This window comes from Somniosus microcephalus, chromosome 23 (assembly GCF_052327205.1).
Source record: "Somniosus microcephalus isolate GS21.2 chromosome 23, FLI_Smic_1.0, whole genome shotgun sequence".
Taxonomy (NCBI): Eukaryota; Metazoa; Chordata; class Chondrichthyes; order Squaliformes; family Somniosidae; genus Somniosus; species Somniosus microcephalus.
This window is the reverse complement of record NC_141009.1, coordinates 28106460-28128385: the sequence shown is the minus strand read 5'-3', so window position 1 is coordinate 28128385 and position 21926 is coordinate 28106460. Positions and strand designations below refer to the sequence as shown.

At 41.7% G+C, this 21926-nt stretch overlaps 1 protein-coding gene across 5 annotated transcripts in view; it reads left to right on the top strand.

Moving 5' to 3' along the window:
• LOC147101762 (serine/threonine-protein kinase Nek6-like) overlaps nt 1-21926 on the top strand; it is a 334143-nt gene that overhangs the window by 145442 nt on the left and 166775 nt on the right. For 4 of the 5 annotated variants that reach the window (XM_085965669.1, XM_085965668.1, XM_085965670.1 and 1 more), the window contains exon 2: nt 4833-4963. In XM_085965669.1, coding sequence (XP_085821795.1) covers nt 4871-4963 — 93 coding nt within the window. In that variant the 5' untranslated portion in view covers nt 4833-4870. Of the gene's footprint in view, nt 1-4296; nt 4523-4832; nt 4964-21926 lie in introns of those variants that run through there. The other variant, XM_085965667.1, reaches the window with a different exon arrangement.

The window sequence follows — 21926 nt, the reverse complement described above, 5'->3', positions numbered from 1 at the left end:
TGTATGAGCCTCTGTGCGGCACTCCCTCTCCACAAGCCAGTCCGTGAGTGAGCCTCGAATATTTCTTCAATGACACAAAACTGTGCTTTGTGCTGTTGAATGAAGCAGGTGAAACGATGCTTTGAATGGGTAGATATGGGCGGCAATGCAGTGTAAAGAACTAAAACATGAGCCAAGTGTCCCACAACCGTTTCACTGTTAACTCCTTAAAACTGTAGAATTGTGTTCTTGCCTGCCTGTCGATGTAACTAAATATCTATCTGTGAATGTTATACGATTGACAAAATGATGCTGCTTTTATTTCATGGCTGATGGAGACTAAGGGTTAGCCAGGTCTATCTCACAATAGAAAGAAAGCCCAGATTCCAGTGACCAACCTTATTTTGCTGCTTTTAGTTTGCATCTGTGAGACGATTTCGCCCCCTCCCCAAAAAATCATTATTGTGATTAAAGCAATACCCTCCCTGAAATAAAGTGAAGGTATCAGATACCAGTGCCTGGAAATTTGTTGGCGCCGTGTCCATGTTGCGGGCGCAAAACAGGCGCCGAAGCAGCCAATATTGTGGGCGGAGTGCACACGCGTACATTCCGCGCCTGAAGTGCGCCGCCTGCCATATTGGTAAAGGCTCCAGTACGGGCGTCCCGAGCCCGCGCCTGAAAAAGGCGTTCGTCCCTTCGCATATGCCAAGGACTCCTTCCCAAAACTGGGCTGCCCTGAATGCAGCCGTCGCCAGGATAACCAGGTCTACGTGCGACCTAACCGGCGGTCCTTAAAATGACCACTGCAGTCCGCAACCAAAAAGGTAAGTCGTAAACTTCTCCCCGGCTCCGCAGCAGTCCCTGAAGACCATTGCTGGCCCCCCCCCCCCCCGATCGGCGCTCTCTCTTCCGATTTGCCTTGTCCCACTACCTTCTGGGACCTACCTGAGAACCATTGCCGGCAGCAGGCGCCTGCAGCTTGCCAGTCTAATTTAAATGAGGCCCAAGGTCCAATTTTGATTAAGCCTTGGGCCTACCTGATCATGTGCAGGTGTCATTTCCCCCCTCTCCCCAGTCCATGGCAGTAGGCCTGCGTGAACCAATTTCTTCCCCCTGCCACTTCAATGAACTTCCCATTGCAGAACCACTCAAAATGAAGTCTTATTTCACCATGGGCAGGATAAATGGCAATATGCTAATTGTTCCTACCCATTGAAATATGTATTTTTTTCTGATGCAGTGAGTGGGAGCTCCAAAGAGCTGTGCTAGGGAATGGTAGGATCATGTCCATGATTCCCCACATGATGAAATCCTGATCTGAGCTGTGCTGTTGAGGCGGCACTGAGCAGGGGCCATGCACTTCCTTACAGGGAAGAAAGGGGCATTGAAAGTAAATTCCCCACTCCCAAGTGCTCCGATGCAATTCCTAGCAACTGGTTACGCAGGAGCAGTGGCAGAGGGCCGAGAGGAGGCTGGGGTATCGCACTGGGCCAGGGCACACCTAAAGATGAGGAGGGGTAGAAAAGGATCAAATTAATTCTTTGCAAAAAAAAACATTAAATTCAATGTTTCATTCATTACATACAAAAGGTTAATACATACATTATTCAACAGGTTTTGCTGATTTTTTTTGTTGCTACTCTGCTACCTTTGAATTAATATCTGCGCACGGCATCGCAAGCTGTGTGTGCGAGACATTAATTCTCAGCGAGGCAGTGGGGGAGGGGTGGAAATGCAGGAACAGCACACTGAGCAACAGAAATCGGAATTTACAGGAATAAATGACAAGAAAAGGCGTTTTATTTCTGATCTTGATGATTATTATTATTATGCGGCTGAACTAAATAGAATTTTAAAAATTGTAAAACGCTGAAGGAAATTTAGTGCCAAGCACGTGCTAAAGCTGTACTTGACTGTCTTCAGCTCTCCCGAAGTGCATCTTGTTGACACATGAAGGGTAGTGGAGCTGGTAAACCTTCAGGAGGTCCTCTGCTGCCCAGAGCACAGCCTCTGGCATCGGGAGTGTACAGCTGGAGAATACTGAATCGGTAGCTTTCAACTGTGCACTTAGGCCAACTTAATAATGAAACCTTCAGTGAATTACCAAAAACCAAAAAAAAAAAATTAAGTAACTTTTACAAGCTCCGTGTTATCCTGCCAGCCATATGGGAACATCTCAGCATGGCCTGGTACTACTTAGCCCGAGACTGACAGAAATAGCATCATCCTGATAGTACCCACAGTGCTAGAAGGCAAGTGCATGACCATAATAGGTGTAGTAGCAATATTCAGCAACAATGGCATCATGTCGACCTGTGTGCTAACTCAATTTCTTTGCTCCAATGTAAGCAATTAGAGAACAATAGGACTTTGGTTTTTAAAAAAAATTGATGAAATGATTTCAGAAAATATGAACGCTTTTCACAGATTTTGATTAAATTATTTTCCACCGATGGCCTGTTTGATATTGTCTTCATTTGCCAGTGGGAGTGCAGATAGGAGCCTAGAAATGACTGTTGTCGATATTAGTGGACAAGTACCTAACAGGCTTGTATGACATTCATCTATCTGTTACCTTAATGCGGTTCTTAGCTTGTCTATTTTAAATCGGTTAATACCTCCTCTCAAATACCGGAGAGAGGGACATCCTAGGATCGAGATTAGCAGTCATCTGTTAATATTTCCAACAGCAATTTCCAGGCTACGTTTATAATAAAAAATAAATAAATAAAAATAATTTTTTTTTTTTAATTTGCCACGTCCAAATCTAATGGGTCGGTCGAGCCAGGGCAGGGGTGCGTCGCACCTTGAGAAGAAGGTCCTCTGAGGATGGTTAAAATTGTGCAAAGCTTTTGAATTTCAAATCTGCACCAGCCAGTCAAAGGCTGCATTACCATAGACTGTCATGAGATCGCAACAAGCACCAAGTTGTCACTGGCAACCGTGCTATATTGCAGCTGTGAAGACTGGATTCAAACTGTACAGAGAAACACCCCACAGAGTTAACTCCTTGAGAATTTAGTGCCATTTCTACAGTATCTTAAAAAAAAAAGTGACATGATTCCAATTTTTAATTTTGCTACTATCTTTTATATATTATTAAAATCCTTGTGTATGCACACACTTCTGGTAAAAACTTCCTGTTATGATTTTTGGTCACACTTTGATATCAATATTTAACCTTGAAACTGCTTATGCAAACACTTGGAATGGCAATCCTATATGTAAACAGTTGCCTGTAACAATATAGTTGCAGGCTCATGCCAGTAGGTGGCACTGTGGAACCTGTTGCGTAAGTCTGTTTGCCAACTCCATCACTACCCTGTATATAAAAGAACTTGAAGTTCACCAACTGACTGTGGGTAATGGCATGGACTATTTACTTATATATTATCAAATGCGCGTTGGTTGTGCACATTTCTCTTTCAAAGAGCCGGCACAGGCACGATGGGCTGAATGGCCTCCTGTGCTGTATCATTTTATGATTCTCGCATTCTACTGGATGAAGTTGTTATAAGTCATTTTCCCAGAGGTTAAATGAAAATAAACCTGATAGAACCTTGCAGTACTCAAAGGGTTAAAGACCATGGCAAAGAAATACAATATCAACAGGTAATGGGACACAGTGACCAGTGATCCTGCTTGACTTCACAAACATTTAGATCTAAAAACAGTCACTTACTTTAGACTCACAGGTACCTCGTCTCAGATGCAGAAATAAATAAATAAAGCCTAACACAAAGGGCACATTAATCATTTCAAACTGTGTTGCCAGTGAAGGCAAACAACAGACTCGCCAAAGTACTTTGTTAAGGAGAAAAAACTAAATAAGCATGTCCTGGTGTGTCAGTGGGCGCAAAGATTATCGTAAAGAGTAAATATCAGTATGAATGGGTCAAGTCAGGAGGGTTTTACTCAGATACTAGAAAAAGAATTCATGGTTCAGAATGTCTTTCAGTTCCTGTAGTTGACTCACTGCCCAGTATGACATGGTGTACTTTGCCATAGGTCACTACAAGCGGAAAGGCCGTGGTGAGCATACAGTTACTGACTGTCTCATAATAAGCTCTTTCAGTGAGGGAAGCCCTTCTGGAATGCGAGTAGAGAATAGCAGCACCATATGTTAAAAGGGTTAAAAAGAAATAAAATCTGGCCGATTAGCCTGTAAAATCTGCTCTAATGACCCATTATGCAGGTGGGCGGGGAGGTTTTGCAATAGCCTCCGAGTAATCATTTATTGGTTCATTTACAGCATTGCGCTAATGATTTGTAGAAACGTTTGTCACTGTCCAGCTTCGGAGCATTGCGAAAGCAGGAAGTGGAGCTCATTCTGGAGTTGCGAAATGACTTTGTTTCATGTGGGATCGTGACATTCTCGTAGTGAGTGACTGAGAGATGCAGATTCTTACTGGAAATCTGTTTTAATTCCTCACCGCTTCCACCTCTAAAAGAAAACTACAGTGCTTTCGGATTGTTTGGAATTGTATCTTTTGAATTCGCACCTTTTCAAGAAAGAATAGTTTCAAGGGCAGTATTACCACAGGTAATGTGATATGTGGATAATTAATAATGAATGAAAGCCTGCCTTAGCCTGCAAACTATTGTCCCAGTGATTGTGTTGGCATGGAAAGTAAATGCGAAATAGCTGATAGAAACTGTGACTTCCGAAATGGATATCTAACGAGTGTCATGTAGAAGAAGTCTAAAAAGAATGAATCCATTGATCCAAAGTGTAACGCAGGGTTAGCATTTCGAATTAGCATTCAGTGGAGTTGGAAAGAAAACCGGTTGGAAAATTAATACTTGGTTGCAGTGCTGTTTGGCAAAGATTTAACTGTCTGGTATCTCCACAGGAATAATTTTTTAAAAAAAACCTCAGTGACATGCTGCAATGGAGGAACAACGGGACCATCATCCACACACTCTAGAAAATCAGAACAACCTCCTTTATAAACCAGGCTCGGGCTATCAGCAAGAAGCTCAGGTTAGTTCAACTCCCCGTCTACCTTAAGAGCTCTCTGGTGTCTAACATTTCAAACATGTGCTCTTCATCAACGCCCTTTTCAAATAGTTACAAATTTTGAAATAGTTTTGGGCAAAATTTTAAACAACGCAGCGGTTAGTAACAGCAATTTCAAGTATGTAGAGTAAGGGGTTCATTCTGTGCTCGTGAGAAGATAGTTTTTGCATCCACTGCCAGCAATACTCCCACCTGAAATTCAGAGTCACACCCACTGCCGCCTTAGAAAATGGAGAGGGCATTTCCCAGACTGTCTGCATGTAAAATAAAGTATGTGGTAGTATGTAATCACAGAGCTGGGGCACTGTTCTGGTCTGTGACTTGGTGTAAAAAATGCAAAAAATAAAACTAAAGTACAGAGTTGAAGCAATAACAAAGATTGAATTACAAATAGAGCTGGAATTGTCACAAAAGACTGTAGATGAACATAAACTGCAAATAACCTCTCCCAAAAATGCTGAAAATCCACTGCTCAGCATCTGCCACAGAAAATAAGTTAAAGTCTGAGATGTGAATCTTCATTCAACCTTCTCTGAGAAAGTGTCAAACCTAAAATAAAAACCTGACCTTCCCTTTCAGATGCCAATCAATTTCCTGATGTATTTGTAGCATGTTTTTGTCTTTATCTCTAACCTAAATATATATAGTTATTTGTGATGTTTTAGGCCCACCACTGACCATCTCCTTAAACCCCTCTCCCCGCCATATGCACACTCACACTCTCTCTCTCTCTCATCGGGTTTATTTGGTGAACAGAAGCATTCTGAACAGAAGGTCCCCTGTTTGATCCCCCATCTATGGTAAGCTGTCTGATCTCCGATGAGGCGGTAATAAGGGTGCAGCAGTTAGCCAGTGCATGGGCTAGGGACGGGAAAATTAGCCAAGGTTCCCACTCCTGATCTCTCTATCCAGTGACTCTGCTGGGAGTGCACATGTGTAGACAATGGCCGAAGACTGCATAGGCAATTCGCTAAGGCTTCTTCAGCAGCACCTCCCAAACCCGTGACCTCTACCACCCAGAAGGACAAGGGCAACAGGCGCATGGGAACACCACCACTTCCAAGTCACACACCATCCTGACTTGGAAATATATTGCCATTCATCGTCGCTGGGTCAAAATCCTGGAACTCCCTATCTAACAGCACTGTGGAAGTACCTTCACTACACGGACTGCAGTGGTTCAAGAAGGTGGCGCACCATCACTTTCTCAAGGGCAATTAGGGATTGATAATAAATGCTAGCTTTGCCAGTGACACCCACATCCCATGAATGAATAAAAAAAAAAATAAAAACAGGCCTAGGTTTTATTTTTTAATAATATCATTTCCTATGTAAACATGCCTGTCACGGCTTTTTGATCACACGACATTTATGGATGAAGGAGGTTATTCAGCCCATCTTAGTTTGTCCATCCAGGACAATCTTACACTTCCTCCACGCGCACCCCCACCCCCGACGCCACCCGCCACCACCCGATTGCTGTACCTAGTTGTTTCTTAAATGATTGAAGGATGTTGGTCTCTACTGCACCGGATGGAAGCCCATTCCAAGTGTTGATTACTTTCTGTGTGTAGAAGAACCTCATGATATCAGTCCTGTTGCCTTTTACTAGTTTGTATCTGCAGTCCTTCTCCTACGCCCATGGTTTTATTTAAAGACATATCATTGTTATCTTGTATACCTCAATAAGAACACCTCTCTGATACCTCCTTTCCAGGCTGAAAAGCCCAAGGGATCAATTCTAACCAATATTCCCTCTAAATTTGTTTGGCCCTGCGCGGCCCCTTTAAGAGACTGCGCAGGCCATTCAAAACACCGCGCATGCGTAGTTTTTGTATTGAAAAGCCGGCTGCGCGGGTTCCCTGGAGCGCTGTGCGACCATGCGGCTGCGCAGCTTACAGAGAACATTGATTCTAAGCTGACTGGCCCAGCATAAACCGGGCGGGTGGACAGTTAAAACCGAGCAGATCACTTACCTGCTCCTGATAAGAGTTCTTTTAAGATTATGAAAGGGTTTGATAGGGTAGACATAGAGAAGATGTTTTAACTTGTGGGGAAGACCCGAACTAGGCGACATAAATATAAGATAGTTACTAGTATATCTTATGGGGAATTCAGGAGAAACTTCTTTACCCAGAGAGTGGTTAGAATGTGGAACTTGCTACCACAAGGAGTCGTTGAGGGGGAATACCATCGATGCATTTAAGGGGAAGCTAGATAAACACATGAGAGTGAAAAGAATAGAAGGTTATGTTGATGGGGTTAGATGAAGAAGGATGGGAGGAGGCTTGTGTGGAACATAAACACCGGCATGGACCTGTTGGGCTGAATGGCCTGTTTCTGTGCTGTAAATGCTATGTAATTCTGTGATTATGCCAATTGGACCCTGATGCAGTTTTAACCGGGGCCTGAGCGGGGAAGTCGCCACAACTTTTTCACAAGGTTGAGCAGGTCTGCAGCTGATCTGAAGACAGAAGAGACCCTTCAGGGAAGTCTAAAACTTTCTTTGGGGGGTGCACAGTTAAGTCTGAAAGCAACCAGCAGAACACTGCAAGCTGCTGAGGGATGACTTGTTCTCTCACTGTCTCTCCCTTTCTATTGGGGAAGTGATTAGCTTCTATTCAGTGTCCCTTCCTACAATGACCAGGCTGAGATAGATAATTCTCTGTAGCGGAACTGTGGGTGTTAAGCTGTATCTAATCATGTCTTGAATGCCTGAGTGAGAAGTATCTCAGTTTTCCAAGGACACAATCACCAACATAGTCACCACGTTTCACTGGAGCATTCAGGGTGGTAGTCATGTCCCCTACGGTGTTTCTGCATGAGGAGGGACGGAAAACGGTAGGAACATCCACCCTGATCCCTTATGCATTGTTTAGTGGTGAGTCACAAAATGGCACGTGTGTAGGCCGGAAGCAGGCTCTTCCCCTCAGCCAGGATTGGCGAGTGTGGCAGGGGCGGCATAAAGTGGAGAAAAAAACATTTTTGAATTGATTTTGTAAAAGTTATTGAGCTATTATTGCCCTCCCAATTCCCCATTCTACGCTGGCTGAGAGCACTGACCGAGCCTTAGGGTGGGGCCATTTTTCTTAGTTTGAAAAGTCATGGAGGGAATCTCTATGAAAGGTCCTCTGAAAAGTTTCCAAAACAGAGTGTGGGGTGGGGGGGGCGGAAAAAAGAACTTTTCAAAGCTGATAGCGCCTGGGCATCTTTCATTCACTGTGGGGTGCTCCAGTGATTATAATGTGCAGGAGACTGACCAGTTAACAGGGTGCTGAGACCATTGGGTTTGATGCTGACACCACTGCACCCCCAGGACTGGTGTGAAAATGGCAGCTCCAATCATGTTTTAAAAAAAGAACTATTGGATAAGACTGTTACAGCAATATTCCAGGATAAGGTTCTATAAGTTTACCTACTATGTCATAGGCAGCAGAATGAGACGGGCACAAAGTTTTATATAACCGGTTTGCAAAAAACCAGGCTGCTACACCACTAGTATGAGTAATGAGCCAAGTTAAGGCTTGGTAATAATTTACAAATTTCAGGACATTGGCCGGAATATGTTTTTCTGAGGATTGCATAGCTATGGAACCATTTATATTAATTTTCAGCAAGTAAGCCAGTTTAGAAATGGCAAATGTTTGATTGCGAGACAGAGTAGCTTTAAATGTGCCTTCTGGACAGTGTCTTGCAGGAAATGATTATATTCTGTACAACAGCTCTTATAGCATCCCACAGGATACCATGGGATATTTTGGGGAGGGAATGCAAACCTCCTCTGCACTGCCTGGACAGCAAATTAAAAAAATATATATATAATCCTTTGTAGCTGCACCAGGAAATAACAGAATTCTGAGCACAGATCCAACTATTAAATTATGCTCAGGAAGTTGAGTTCTGTGCGCTGTGTAGTTATGTTCATTTCGAACAGGACTGCCACAATCGTTTCCTGTGTAACTTTTACAAGGGAGAATATCCATTTTCCATTGTCAATTTTAGATCAGTTCTTTAAGTCCTATTTAACCAGTCAAGATGAGGCACTTTACAGCCTTCTGGCCTCAAAATTGAGTTCAACAATTTCAGACTATAACCCCTGCCCCCATTTTTCAGGCTGTTTATGATTCTGCCATCCCCATTTGCAACATTTAATCTCCTGCCTCCTACTCTAGCACAGAATATTCCTTCAGTTCTTGCCTCTGCACCTGCTCAAAATCTGTTACCTCTCTAACCTTTTCCAGAAGGGTCCCAGACCTGAAACGTTAACTCTGTTTCTCTCTCTCTCCATGGATGCTGCCTGGCCTGCTGAGTGCTTCTAGCATTTTCTGTTGTTATCCTCATTTTTTAATTGATTCGACAGTACACTGATTAAAGCTTCCTATAAGTTATTCCATTACTGTCTGCTCCTAATAATTCCAAGTCTTTTAGCAAATTATCCAACATTTTAGTTAAGTAATGTAGATTTGAATAAGTAAATTTGAATTGAGGAGTAGATTGTAATCTTTTCAAGAATAGGATGGCTTTGGATTCTGTAAAACACATATAATAATTTACATTAGTTGCAGTTTATTCAAATGTTAAATATTTAGAAATATCCCTACAGTTCTGCGCAGTACGTCAGCTCCATTTTGCAATATACAGTGCAGGAAATTTGCAGAATAATACTTTTACAGATGTTAAATGCTAGAAAATGTCTGCATATTTTGCATATTAGGACATTCAGTGCTCAGAGTATTAAACATCAGACTGGTAGTCGACTGCTAATTCCAGCATTGGATCCTGACTGAAATAGTGCAAGTTGAAATCTTAGTATTGAATGATCAGGGGCATTCAAATTCGTTTTTAGTGTGTTTATTTAGACGATGGGAAAGATAAGCAAAGAACAAAGTTGCATGTATATACAGTAGTGCCTTTCATGCTCTCGGGACATCCCAAAGTGCTTCACAGCCCATTAATTATTTTTGAAGTGTTGTTATGCAAACAAACGTGGCAGCTAATTTGTACACATTGTGGTCCCACAAACAGCAATGAGATAAATGACCAGTTAATCATAGGAACAGGAGTCGGCCATTTAGTCCCTCGAGCCTGTTCCGCCATTCAATGAGATCATGGCTGATCTGCGATCTAACTCCATATACTCGCCTTTGGCCCATATCCCTTAATACCTTTGGTTAACAAAAGGCTATCAATCTCGGATTTAAAATTAACAATTGATCTAGCATCAATTGCTGTTTGCAGAAGAGAGTTCCAAACTTCTACCACCCTTTGTGTGTCGAAGTGCTTCCTAATTTCACTCCTGAAAGGTCTGGCTCTAATTTTTAGACTATGCCCCCCTGTCCTAGAATCCCCAATCAGCGGAAATAGTTTCTCTATCTACCCTATCTGTTCCCCTTAATATCTTGAAAACTTCGATCAGATCACCCCTTAACCTTCTAAATTCTAGGGAATACACCCCTAATTTGTGTAATCTCTCCACGTAACTTAACCCTTGGAGTCCGGGTATCATTCTGGTAAACCTACGCTGCACTCCCTCCAAGGCCAATATATCCTTCCTAAGGTGTGGAGCCCAGAACTGCTCACAGTACTCCAGGTGTGGTCTAACCAAGGCTTTGTATAGCTGCAGCATAACTTCTACCCCCTTGTACTCTAGTCCTCTAGCTATAAAGGCCAGCATTCCATTAGCCTTTTTGATTATTTTCTGTAACTGTTCATGACATTTTACTGATCTATGTACCTGGACCCCCCAAGTCCACGGTTTTTAGCTTTTCACCATTTAGAAAGTACCCTGTTCTTTCCTTATTAGGTCCAATCTGTTTTGAGGGTGTTGGTTGAGGGGTAAATGTTAGCAAAAACATCGGGGAACTCCCCTGCTCTTCTTCAAATAATGCATCAGCATCTGTTACATCCACCTGAACAGATAGATAGGGCCTCAGTTCAACTTCCCATCCAAAAGGTGGCATCTCCGACAAGGGAACACTCCCTCGGTACTGCACTCAAGTGTCAGGCCAGATTATGTGCTCAAATTACTGAAGAGGAACTTGAACCCACAACCTTCTGATTCAGAAGTGAAAGTGTGAGCCTCTCTGACACACAAGTCAGGTGACCAGACCATCCTGCTGTCTTGATTGAAAAAGATTACAAACATTTCAAGTCTTTAGATGATTGAGAGGCATGTTTTCCATAGTGCCATTGATTCTGTACCTAGATATCCTGCCAGTGTTCAGACTATGTCCTCACAGAACCTGGCGGTGGGGGGGGGGGGGGCGGCGGGGAAGAAATCCTCAAATTAATCCTTTCTTAAGGAGCAGCAGGCTGCATCTAAAGGAAGAACAAAGAGAGAAAGTTAACAAAGCAAATGACCCATAACTTTGAAAACAATGATCTTAGTTCCTGATGAACAAATTAAGCTTTACATTAGACTTTTCCTGCTTCACATGGGCAGCTGAAAGACAGCATCAGAACCTTTCAGCATTAGCAAGGGTCAGTTATAAAACTAAACTTCAATTAAAGATAAAAATAATGAAATTACACAAATTCCTCTGAAGGACAGTGTATGGGCCCATTTTTCGAACACAGACTCTCAGTCTGGAGCTTCGCCTCTTAAGAATACATCAGAAAATTGCAGGCTGCTCCCCACAAATTGCTTCAATTTACTGAATGCATTTGGAAAATTGGCTGTGCTTTGCTGCACTTTCAGTGCAGAATTGTAGAGACCAGGAAAAGGATTTATCTGCACTGGGGTGAAATTCCTCCTGTTGATCATTCAATGACAAAGTTGACGTCAGTAATACAGGAAACTCTCTTTTTTAACCGGCAAAATTCAGGAGTAGTTTCAGTAAGTTTTACTATATATTAGTGGCCGCGTAACCGGGGTTCCTGCACCTATGGCCGTACAACAGGGACTCCTGGATCTGTGGCCATGTAGCCGGGACTCCTGCACCTGTGGCCGTGTATGGGGCTCTCGTACCTTGGTAAGTATACCTCTCTGTAATCCGGACTTTTTGATCAACCGGCACCATGCCGGTGCCGTCGGTGCCGGATAAAAGAGTTTCTTGTACATGGGTTTCCCCCTTTTGTACTCATGGTTACTTTCTTGGCAATACTACTGGCAGAAGGAAGCTCATCCCTAATGTTCCTTCAGTGCCTGCCAGTGCGAGGTGACCCATATCATCTGGGCCTTAGCCGAGAATTCAACTCAAGTCCAGGTAGAGTTTTGGTCCACTTGTTTATGCAATTGCGTTATCCAGCCATACAAAAGAAGATTAGTACTTGGCAAATGAAATAAACTATTAATAATATCTCTGTGCATTAAAACCTACACTGTCATTTTCATTTTAGTAATTATAGTTAATTACCACTTCATTGGGAGAATCAAAATCAGCCCTGCAATTTTTTCATTGAACAGGCTCAGCATCAGTTCTGATCTCGCAGTGTGTTTGAGGCACCTCTGTACATCTGCACAAGCAAGTCCATAATTTCTAATTACATAGTTGTTAAATATAATGAGCAGCTAACCTTAGACATCTGCTGTTGCGGTATGATTGAGCAAACTGATTAATGCATTTTGGGGGCTGTTATAAAACAAATTAGAGCTTTATTGAAAAGAAAAAATAGAAACGGTTTATGGCTTGAGTGGCACAAGTATTACCAGAAATGTATTTATACATGACTGCCGCAGTGCAGCAAGTAGGGACACTGATTCCAAAGGCTTGTTATCTGGTTAGGATCTTGACTTACACACTCCAAGGAAATACTCAAAACAGCGCAACAAATTACATTTAGGGCCTTCCGTTTATAACATATCAAATATTCACATAGTTGTAAATTCAAGACCTGAACAGACACATTCACTGAGCCAGCATTTCTCCCCAGTGAAGACCATGCAAGTAGAGGCGTTCCTACTTTCACTTAATACCTCAAAATGTTAAATTTGTAGATATTAAGTGAAAGTAGCAATATCAGTATAATGACAATACTGGCTGAGGATGGCAAGTTAGCCTTGTGTATCCATGGAAGTCTTCGATGAACGGCTTGAAGTACAGCTCTTCCGATGCATCATTGAGTGTAAATACCAATGGTTTAAGGGACATGGTGGAAAATGGGAGTATTGTAGTTATACTTTTGCAATAAAATCCAGAATATAAATTATGAGCAGATTTCCTCAAGTTCCAAATTCGAGGTTTCTTGGTGTAATTGACATGAGATGCGACTTCAAACAATGTGCAGAAGTAAAACCCCCTTGAACCTGTTGTAAGATGTCATTACTGAATTCATGAAAAATAGAACTGCGTCAGAATTAAAATCCTAACATTTTATTAGTTATATGTACCACCTTTAATTCGACCAAAAGTAAAATAGGAAGGAGACAGGAACTGCTGAGCTGACCATAGTTTAGAAGGAATAAAAACAGAAAATGCTGGAAATACTCAGCAGGTCAGGCAGCATCTATGGAGAGAGAAACAGAGTTAACGTTTCAGGTTGATGACCCTTCATCTGTCGAAAGGTCATCGACTTGAAACGTTAACTCTGTTTTTCTCTCCATAGATGCTGCCTGACCTGCTGAGTATTTCCAGCATTTTCTGTTTTAATTTCAGATTTCCAGCAATCCGCAGTATTTTGCTTTTGGATTAGTTTAGAAGGAGGCAGATAAAACGGACAACAATTTAAAAAAAACTTAATGATATTTTCATTTTATCTTTTATACATATTTTGAGTTCCTGTCCTATCTCTGATTTTCCCATATCAATGCTGTAAATCTTCATCTGAAGGATGGCATGTTCTGAGCAGGAGACTTCTCCATGAAGGATATCGTCAATGGTAGCACTTTTGCCTCAGAATCAGAAGGTCGTGGGTTCAAACCCCACTCTAGAGACTTGAGCACATAATCTAGGCTCACACTTCAGTACGTCACTGAGGGAGTGCTGCACCATTGGAGGTTTCATCTTTCGGATGAGACATTAAACTGAGTCTGCCCTCTTGGATAGATCCACAGCACTATTCAGAGAAGTGCAGGGGTGTTCTCCCAGTGTCCTGGCCAACATTTATCCCTCAACCCACACCTAAAACAGATCATTGTGGTCATTTATTTCATTGCTGTCTGTGGGAGCTTGCTGTGTGCAAATTGGCTGCCACATTTCCTACAACAGTGACTGCAGTTCAAAAGTAATTCATTGGCTGTAAAGTGCTTTGGGACATCCTGAGGTCATGAAACGCACTATATAAATGCAAGTTCATTCTTTCTTTCATTCAACGCTGCTTTCAATCAGTTGACAGAAGACGTGATTTGCAGGTCTCTGTACCAGTTTATCTTCTTTTTCTTCTTCCCACTTCCCCAAGATTAATTGCTCTGTCACTACAAGGTAGACCATCTAGGCACCTTATCAAGAACCAGCAAATTGTGAGAGAGGATAGCTGAGGCAAGATGATTGCCAAGACTAGATTTGAACTTGTGGTCCTGGATGAAAGTCCAATGTTCTTCTTTAAACACCCTTTCAGTTATGTTTGATAGTCTTCAGATGGCAAAAACAAATGAATGCTCGAAGTTTTGAGATCTCTAATGACTGTAAAATTGAAAGAAAATCAGCAATTAGACTTGAATACAGCCAACAACAACGGAGGAGTGTTACCAATTACTGACCTCCTCCTAAACTGTGATCAGGCCAACTGCCTCACTCCTTCCTGTATGTGTGCTCTCGTTAAAGAACTTAATATATAAAACTAATAACATACTGAGCACTTTTTTTCTTCATTGATTCATTAACAGTATCCCTGTTACCACAGATATTTTTTAGACATTGAAAATAAAGGGAGCCATCTAAAATGGACTGAGGCAACTGAAATAAGCAATGCACATTTTAATGACTTACTGAGTATGAATTGATGATAATTGTGTTACACAGGCACAGACAGAAAGATATTGTTTAAATAGGCTGCTAAATAAGGGCTCATGCCGACGGCATTTACCCTGATTGAACACAATCTATGTGTGGTCACATTTGCCTTCCTTGCTTTGTGACTTATTAATAGCTAATAGTGTTCTCTGTTCATGAAATGCACATCGTAAAAGTAAGAACATACGAGATCCACATAACAAAATAACTATACCTAAAATCATTAATGTATTATCAGTAAAGAGGAACAGGATATATAAAATCACATGATTATGTACTTCAAGTTCAGGTTTTCACATTCATCAAGGAAGCTGTCAAATATGATTTGTTAATGAGATTTCAAAAATCTTGTTTGGCGATGGTTTTGTAGTAATGTTAAAATGATTTATTTATGCTCGAATGAAATATTGGTGTAGTTAATGTTTCAAATTATGACTGTATTTAGGAAACAATTTAGTAAAAAAATACATTCTGCATTAAAACCGTTCAGAGCTTGGGGATTCTAGGTCCTGCCAATAACTTGCATCTCAACTTTTCTTTTTGAAACTTCATGCTTTAAATATATTATCAAAAAATAGTATTGATGTTATTGCTGATAATACACAATTGGTGCCTAGCATTGTAAAGCCAGTATTACCTTGACTGTAACTGGAACAGTCATTGGTCATTAAGCTCGACCAGCCCGATGGACTTTAAATGATCTGATCACAAATAAACTTTACTGTTGGTGTAAAATGGATTCACAAAGTGGCAGAATACTCATCGAAAGATTATTCTATTACAGTTTGCCTTGAGTATTAGTGCAACAATAACGAGATTTTTAAAGATATATTTTTCATCTAGTCAGAAAAAGAACTCCGTGAAATACCTCACATGGTAGTTTCTATGTTTTGTTGTCATATGTAAGAAAACAAACTGGATATCAATTGCAAGAAACTCTGAATCCTCTGAAAGTGATCCAAAAGCCTTTACATCACCATAGAATTGAACATGTATTATATTCCTGAGAAAATAACACATTCTACTGATCATTTGATAAGCTTCCTTGTAAAAGAAACCTTTTAATACGAGAAATAAAAGTTTGCAAATTAACCATTCCTGAGCATGAGTTACTCGTGCCTGAAGGTATGCTGTCTGCAGTGGTGTACAGCAGACACCAGACAATTGCCATCCTCAAGGATACCACAGATTCAGCCTGTGGGAATGCATCAGCAAACCTAAAGAGCAAGTTGTTACTATTTCCTCTAAGATATATAACAGTAGGATATTGACGGCTCATGAATTTTAGGACAATGGTTGGACCACTGTTAGATGTAGAATTCTAAAACTAGTTAGACACTGATCACCAATTTTCCATTATTGCATCCAATGATTCAAAGTACAAAATGTCCCTACAGTAGTGGTGTCCTGTCCTTGGATACTCTGTCAATATGACATAGGAGAATCATTGATGCCATATTGATTAATTCCTTTAGAAAGCAGATGGATTTATAGGAATGGGATTGAAGGTTATGAGGAACAAGTCAAATGATCAAATACTCCACAACATGGTGGTTCCTGTGTTGTTGAGGTTGGGGGTAGGGGGTATTGTATCCACCAAGTGCAGCAGGCCAAGGGGTCAATAGTGGACATGAATAAATATTCTGGCATTTTGCTAATTGCCTTTAAGGGGCAGAGAGTTGTTATTCAAAACTTTCTCTTAGATTAATTTTGGGCTAGAATCTATAGGGTAGAATCCACATGGCTTGTGGAAGGACGGAGTTTAATAGGCCAAGTGGCCTTTTCTTCTTTCATGCTTTCTTATACCCTTACTTACTCAGTGTGCTTCTGACATCTAGTGGTAGAAAATTATCTCTGCTGGTACCTTTATTGACAGCCTATACTGTATGGACACCTTTGATCCTTCCTGTGTTGCCTATGGATACGGGTTTATGGCAATATGTAATACTCGCCTAGAACAGAATATTGACCAGGTTCGCAAAAATACAAACCACCTTTTTGTAGCTTTTTATTCCATAAGTCAAGCAAATTATATTAGAAATCTTGTTTGTTTGAAAACTATTCAAGCAATGAACCATTGAGAGGGGTATCACATATGCTGTCTCCCAACATCCCCCCCATTTTACATTGAAAACAAAGAGAGCTCCAGGACGTATGTAAAAACAAAAATCCTCCTGTCTGGAGCAACATGTCACTTTCCTGCCCTTTTGCACTCCCATTGTGTTTTCTCAATCGGAGAACATGCGGAGGTTGTAAGTTTTAACACAACCTTGCAAAAGGAACTCTCTGCCGATCAGACAGCTATGAGGGGGAGAAAGCTCCCCGTGGCCTTGCACATTCAAGCCATTGTAAAAGAACGTCATTTTAACTTTCTGTAGATGTCAACATGCACACTGCCCATTGCACAGAGATGGGGGTGTAATTGTTTTGACGATTCTGATGGAAACTTGAGCTAGGACCAAAAAACAAAGAGAATTTCTTCATCTGCCGTGTTCTTTGAAAACAATTCAGTACATGTATTAATAGCTGTGTACCAAGGTTTAGGTCATTATTTTTATCCAATAAACGCTACCGACTCCTCAAAGGGTTAAAATGATTCAAGTTTCACCTTTGTATCTAACCTGTTCAAAATACACAGGTTAACGCCTTTGTTAAAATGGAGCACAAAAGGGTCTGATACAAAAGTATGAACTGCTTTGTTACTGATCTCACGTTGCGAGATTCCAGCCTCTCTGCTTTTTTGAAGGAGCTGGTTTTATTCCAAAAGGTCCTCACCGGAACATGTGCTTCTAGTGAATCCTAAGCGTTGAGATCACATAGTTATCCCAACATTAGAATAAATCCTTTAAATCAGAATGAAATATAATCTGGTCTGAAACACTGATAGGTGAGATATAACTCTTCATCTATTGACTGGTTCTAAATATTCTTTTGCATGACATCACTATCCAGCTTTCTTAATTTTATTTTCTCTGTATCCTCCCTGCAGGCAACTTTCAGGAATCAGTGGGAACGTAAATGTTTATTCATATGTAAGATGTAAAGATAGATCAAAGCTAGCTTCCACTGAATTTTAATGTAGTGACCTTGGCTGGAATCGTTCAGTTTGTGGTCTACTTACTACCCAGTTACCACTTACTATTTTGCTGTTCTTAAGCAATATAAATCGCTAGGGAGTGTTTTCTGCATTGAATTAAACACAGCTGCACCGGATTGGTGCGCAATGACTAAAACACCAATTAAGCCAATTATTAGGTTGCAGGGCTGATTAAATTAAAACAATTTTCTAACAATTTTCTACATGAAATACTATCTTCTTCCATTTTTGTTATAAATCACAATTGAAGTAGGTTAAAATACCATCAGCAAGAAATGACCTCTTTGGCCATATTTTTATGTAGCAGCAATTTCTCATGAACGTGGAATAATCCTTTACACACAATTTACAGGCCAGGTCTCCTCAAGTGGTGAAGTAGCTAAATGCAATCTCTGATATGGTACTCGGCCACACAAAACCAGGAAGGCTCCAGGTTTAGCCTGTGCTGAGTTAATTGTCCTCAGCTTGAACAGCCATAAGGTTGCAATAATTCTCAGTATCCTGGGCCAAGGAAGGGAAAAAATATATAATCTAGGGCTCCTGCTCCTAATTGCTATGCAGTGATCAGTGTGTACAGACTCTTAGTGAGGATAGGTTGGGGCTATTGAGGACCTTTACACTCAGAATACCCCAACACTATTGACTATCTAGGCTCACTCATTAAGAATGGCCAATTGAGTGGTACTAGGCGATCAGCAACACTTGTGGAACTGTACCTCAGCATTAGTTATTGCCTCCAGGACAGTAGCAGAGAAAAAACATTGAATTTACAAGGCAAGAGTTAATTGTTTGTCCTTAAATAAGCTGTGACACGTTTACCTCAGCAGATACGTTCTTTATTTATTTTTTCACTTTTCTTCCCTCCCGCCCTCTCCTGATGTCATTGGCTCAGGTATAATTCCACAGGCATTTGTTGCCCTCCGATATCTCACTCAATTGGCCATCCGTTATATTTTTTTTATTATTTGTTCATGGGCTGTGGGCGTCGCCAGCATTTATTGGTCATCCCAAATTGCCCTCGAGAAGGTGGTGGTGAGCCGCCCTTATAAAACTGAGTTGGCTTGCTGGCTATCTCCGAGGGCAGTTACAAGTCAACCACATTGCTGGGGTCACATGTAGGCCAGACCCGGTAAGGACGGTAGATTTCCTTCCCTAAAGGACATTAGTGAAATAGATGGGTTTTTACGACAATTCGGTAATTTCATGGTCACCATTACTGATGCTAGCTTTTTATTCCAGATTTATTTAATTAACTGAACTTAAATTCCCAGCTGCCCATTTGGTGGGATTTGATCATTAGTCCAGGTTTCTGGATTACTAGCCCAGTGACATTACCACTATGCTACTGTACCTGATAAATGTGTGAAGTGCATCACAGCCAAAGCCTGTCCTCACCTGGTGACTACATACTTGCATTTCCACTTGGGGGTTGTTGGATCGTGATCATGAGTGGGAGTGTTGGCTCATTTTCCCCTACCCAACCCAGGGCACTGAGGCCAACTGTACATCTCCCTGGCTGAGAGCAACTAACACAGCACAGACCAAGGATCAAACCCGAGACCATTCTGGATTCGTTGCACCTCCTTAATCGTTGCATAAACATTAGTGAGCCATCAGCAGCACAGACATGAATTTCTATGAGGCAGGCTTCTTGTAGACATCAGTGGACTATTAAATGGGCATCCTACAGTCCACCAATGCTGCACTGGAATGAAGGATTCTAGATTCATCCGTTTTCCTAAATAGGTACAGGAAACTTTTTTTTATCCGGCACGGACGGGACCGACGTGGTGCCGGTTCATCAAAAATTCCGGATAACCGAACGCTATAGTAAAAGATCGGGAGAGCTGACCGCTTCGTATAAAGCAACAAACCCTGTTGCTTAGCAACAACTGTAGAACAATGAACACAAGTTTCAAGCGTCTCTGTAGCTTAGCAACAGCTGCAGCCACACCCTTGCACAGCACAGATGGAAGAAGGCAAATACCAATATGAAGTAAAACCTACTCCTGAATTTTGCCGGTTAACCGAGATTTCCGGTTATTTAGGTGCCGGTAAATCGAAAGTTTCCTGTAGTCTGACAGGAACAATGTTATTCAATTGTAGCATCTCTGTAGATTCTGGCCCTAATGAACTGCACACACATGAAGCTATGTGCACCTCGTCACAAGACAGTACTACATATCACTTACAAAAGCTACCATTTCATCAGTTTGTCCGTTGTATGTAATGTACCAATCTCATCGAGTACTTCTTCTCAAGGTCTTCCCATGTGATAGCTTGACCCTGATATTTATTGGGCCGGATTTCCAAGCCAGTGGTGGGAGAGGAGTTCTGGTCGGTACCCTGTTTCCCTGAACACCGTGGAGTTTTAACTCCGTAGTGTGCATTTTTTTTTTTTTAAACGGGCTCCCCACCCAGAAGTTAGCCGAATTGACGGGCTTGGCGCCCTGGCGGTCGGGGAACACTGCAGAAGAGGCCGTAGCCCAGGAGCAGGTAGTTTTCCTGCTGCTCGGCAGAGATCGTGAAGGGGTGGAGACAGTGTGATTTGGAGGGTCCTGGGGTGTTTGCGGGAGGTCGGAGAGAGATCAGAGTGAGAGGTTGGGGGAAAGATCTGAGTGGGGTCAGGGAGAGATCGGAAGGTGCTCGAAGAGAGATTGGAGGGAGAGATGGTGAATTTGGGGGGCTGTTGGTAAACTCTGCTGTCTTTGAAGCAGCATGTAAGCCAAAAATGTCCACTCTCCCTCTACCCCCACCAAAAGCTGAGAGATTTCCTGTAACTGACTGGGTGTACGTGTGTGTACACAGGTGTGTGTACCATGCACACGTGGAGATCTGTGCACAGGTGTGGTGTTATTGTGCAAACTTTAAGCTTTGTCACCCTTTGGGATGCCTGGAATGGTCAAAATAAAATTGTTACATTTTGAATTTGGGGAGGGGGGCGGTGTCTGAGATGTCCGATCGCTGGGGAGGTTTACAGATTTCCATGGTGGGCCGGGGGCAGCATCAGTATACTTAGCAAACATTAAACTCCCAACGTCCCCTGTTCAAAATCTAAAACATCCAAACTTTGGAAAAATGAGCTTTGACTATAATATGCTCACATCTATTACATAAGAGCAGTTGAGCAGGAATGGTAATTTCCATACTCCTCATCTTCCCATGCGAACATTTGTTCTCTCACACGTTAAACTGAGTTCCCCGAAAGTGTGAAAATTACACTGTTATTTTCCAAACTACTGAATAATTCAATTCAAAATGTAACAATTTTATCTTGAGCATTCCAGGCATCCTGAAGGGTGATGAAGCTTAAAGTTTGCACAATGACAACACACCTGTGCACAGATCTCCACGTGTGCATGGCACACACATACCTGTGTACACACGTACACCCAGTCAGTTACAGGAAATCCCTCTGCTTGTAGTGGGAGTAGAGGGAGAGTGGACATTTTGGTTTACATGCTGCTTCAAAGACAGCAGAGTTTATGCAGCTGTTACATTCCTGTCTGTGTCTGAGAAGAATCTATCTCTTGAACAGAAATTGACTCCCACATTTCATCTACTTTGCCCTTCTTTTGAAGCTTAAAGTCTGCACGTGCAAAACTACACCACAATTGAAAACATCGCCTTGCAGCTTGCCTATCAGACACTGCAGGGTAAATTCAGCACTTCCATGTCCCCAGCAGGGAGCTATGAGTCAAGGGAAATCTCTAAGCCTATCATGGTAACTGAGGGCTTTTAAACTATCAATCTAGTGTACCTCCTCTGAACCTTTTCCAATGGTTCCATATCGCCACATTAACTGACATAGTTTTAGATGAGGTGTAACCAAAGACGCGTACAGAGACTGTGTAGTATTTCTTGCTGTGTATTTAATCGCCCTGGCAATATACCCTATCACTTTATTTGCTTTAGTAACAGCCTCGCAGCACTGGTTGTG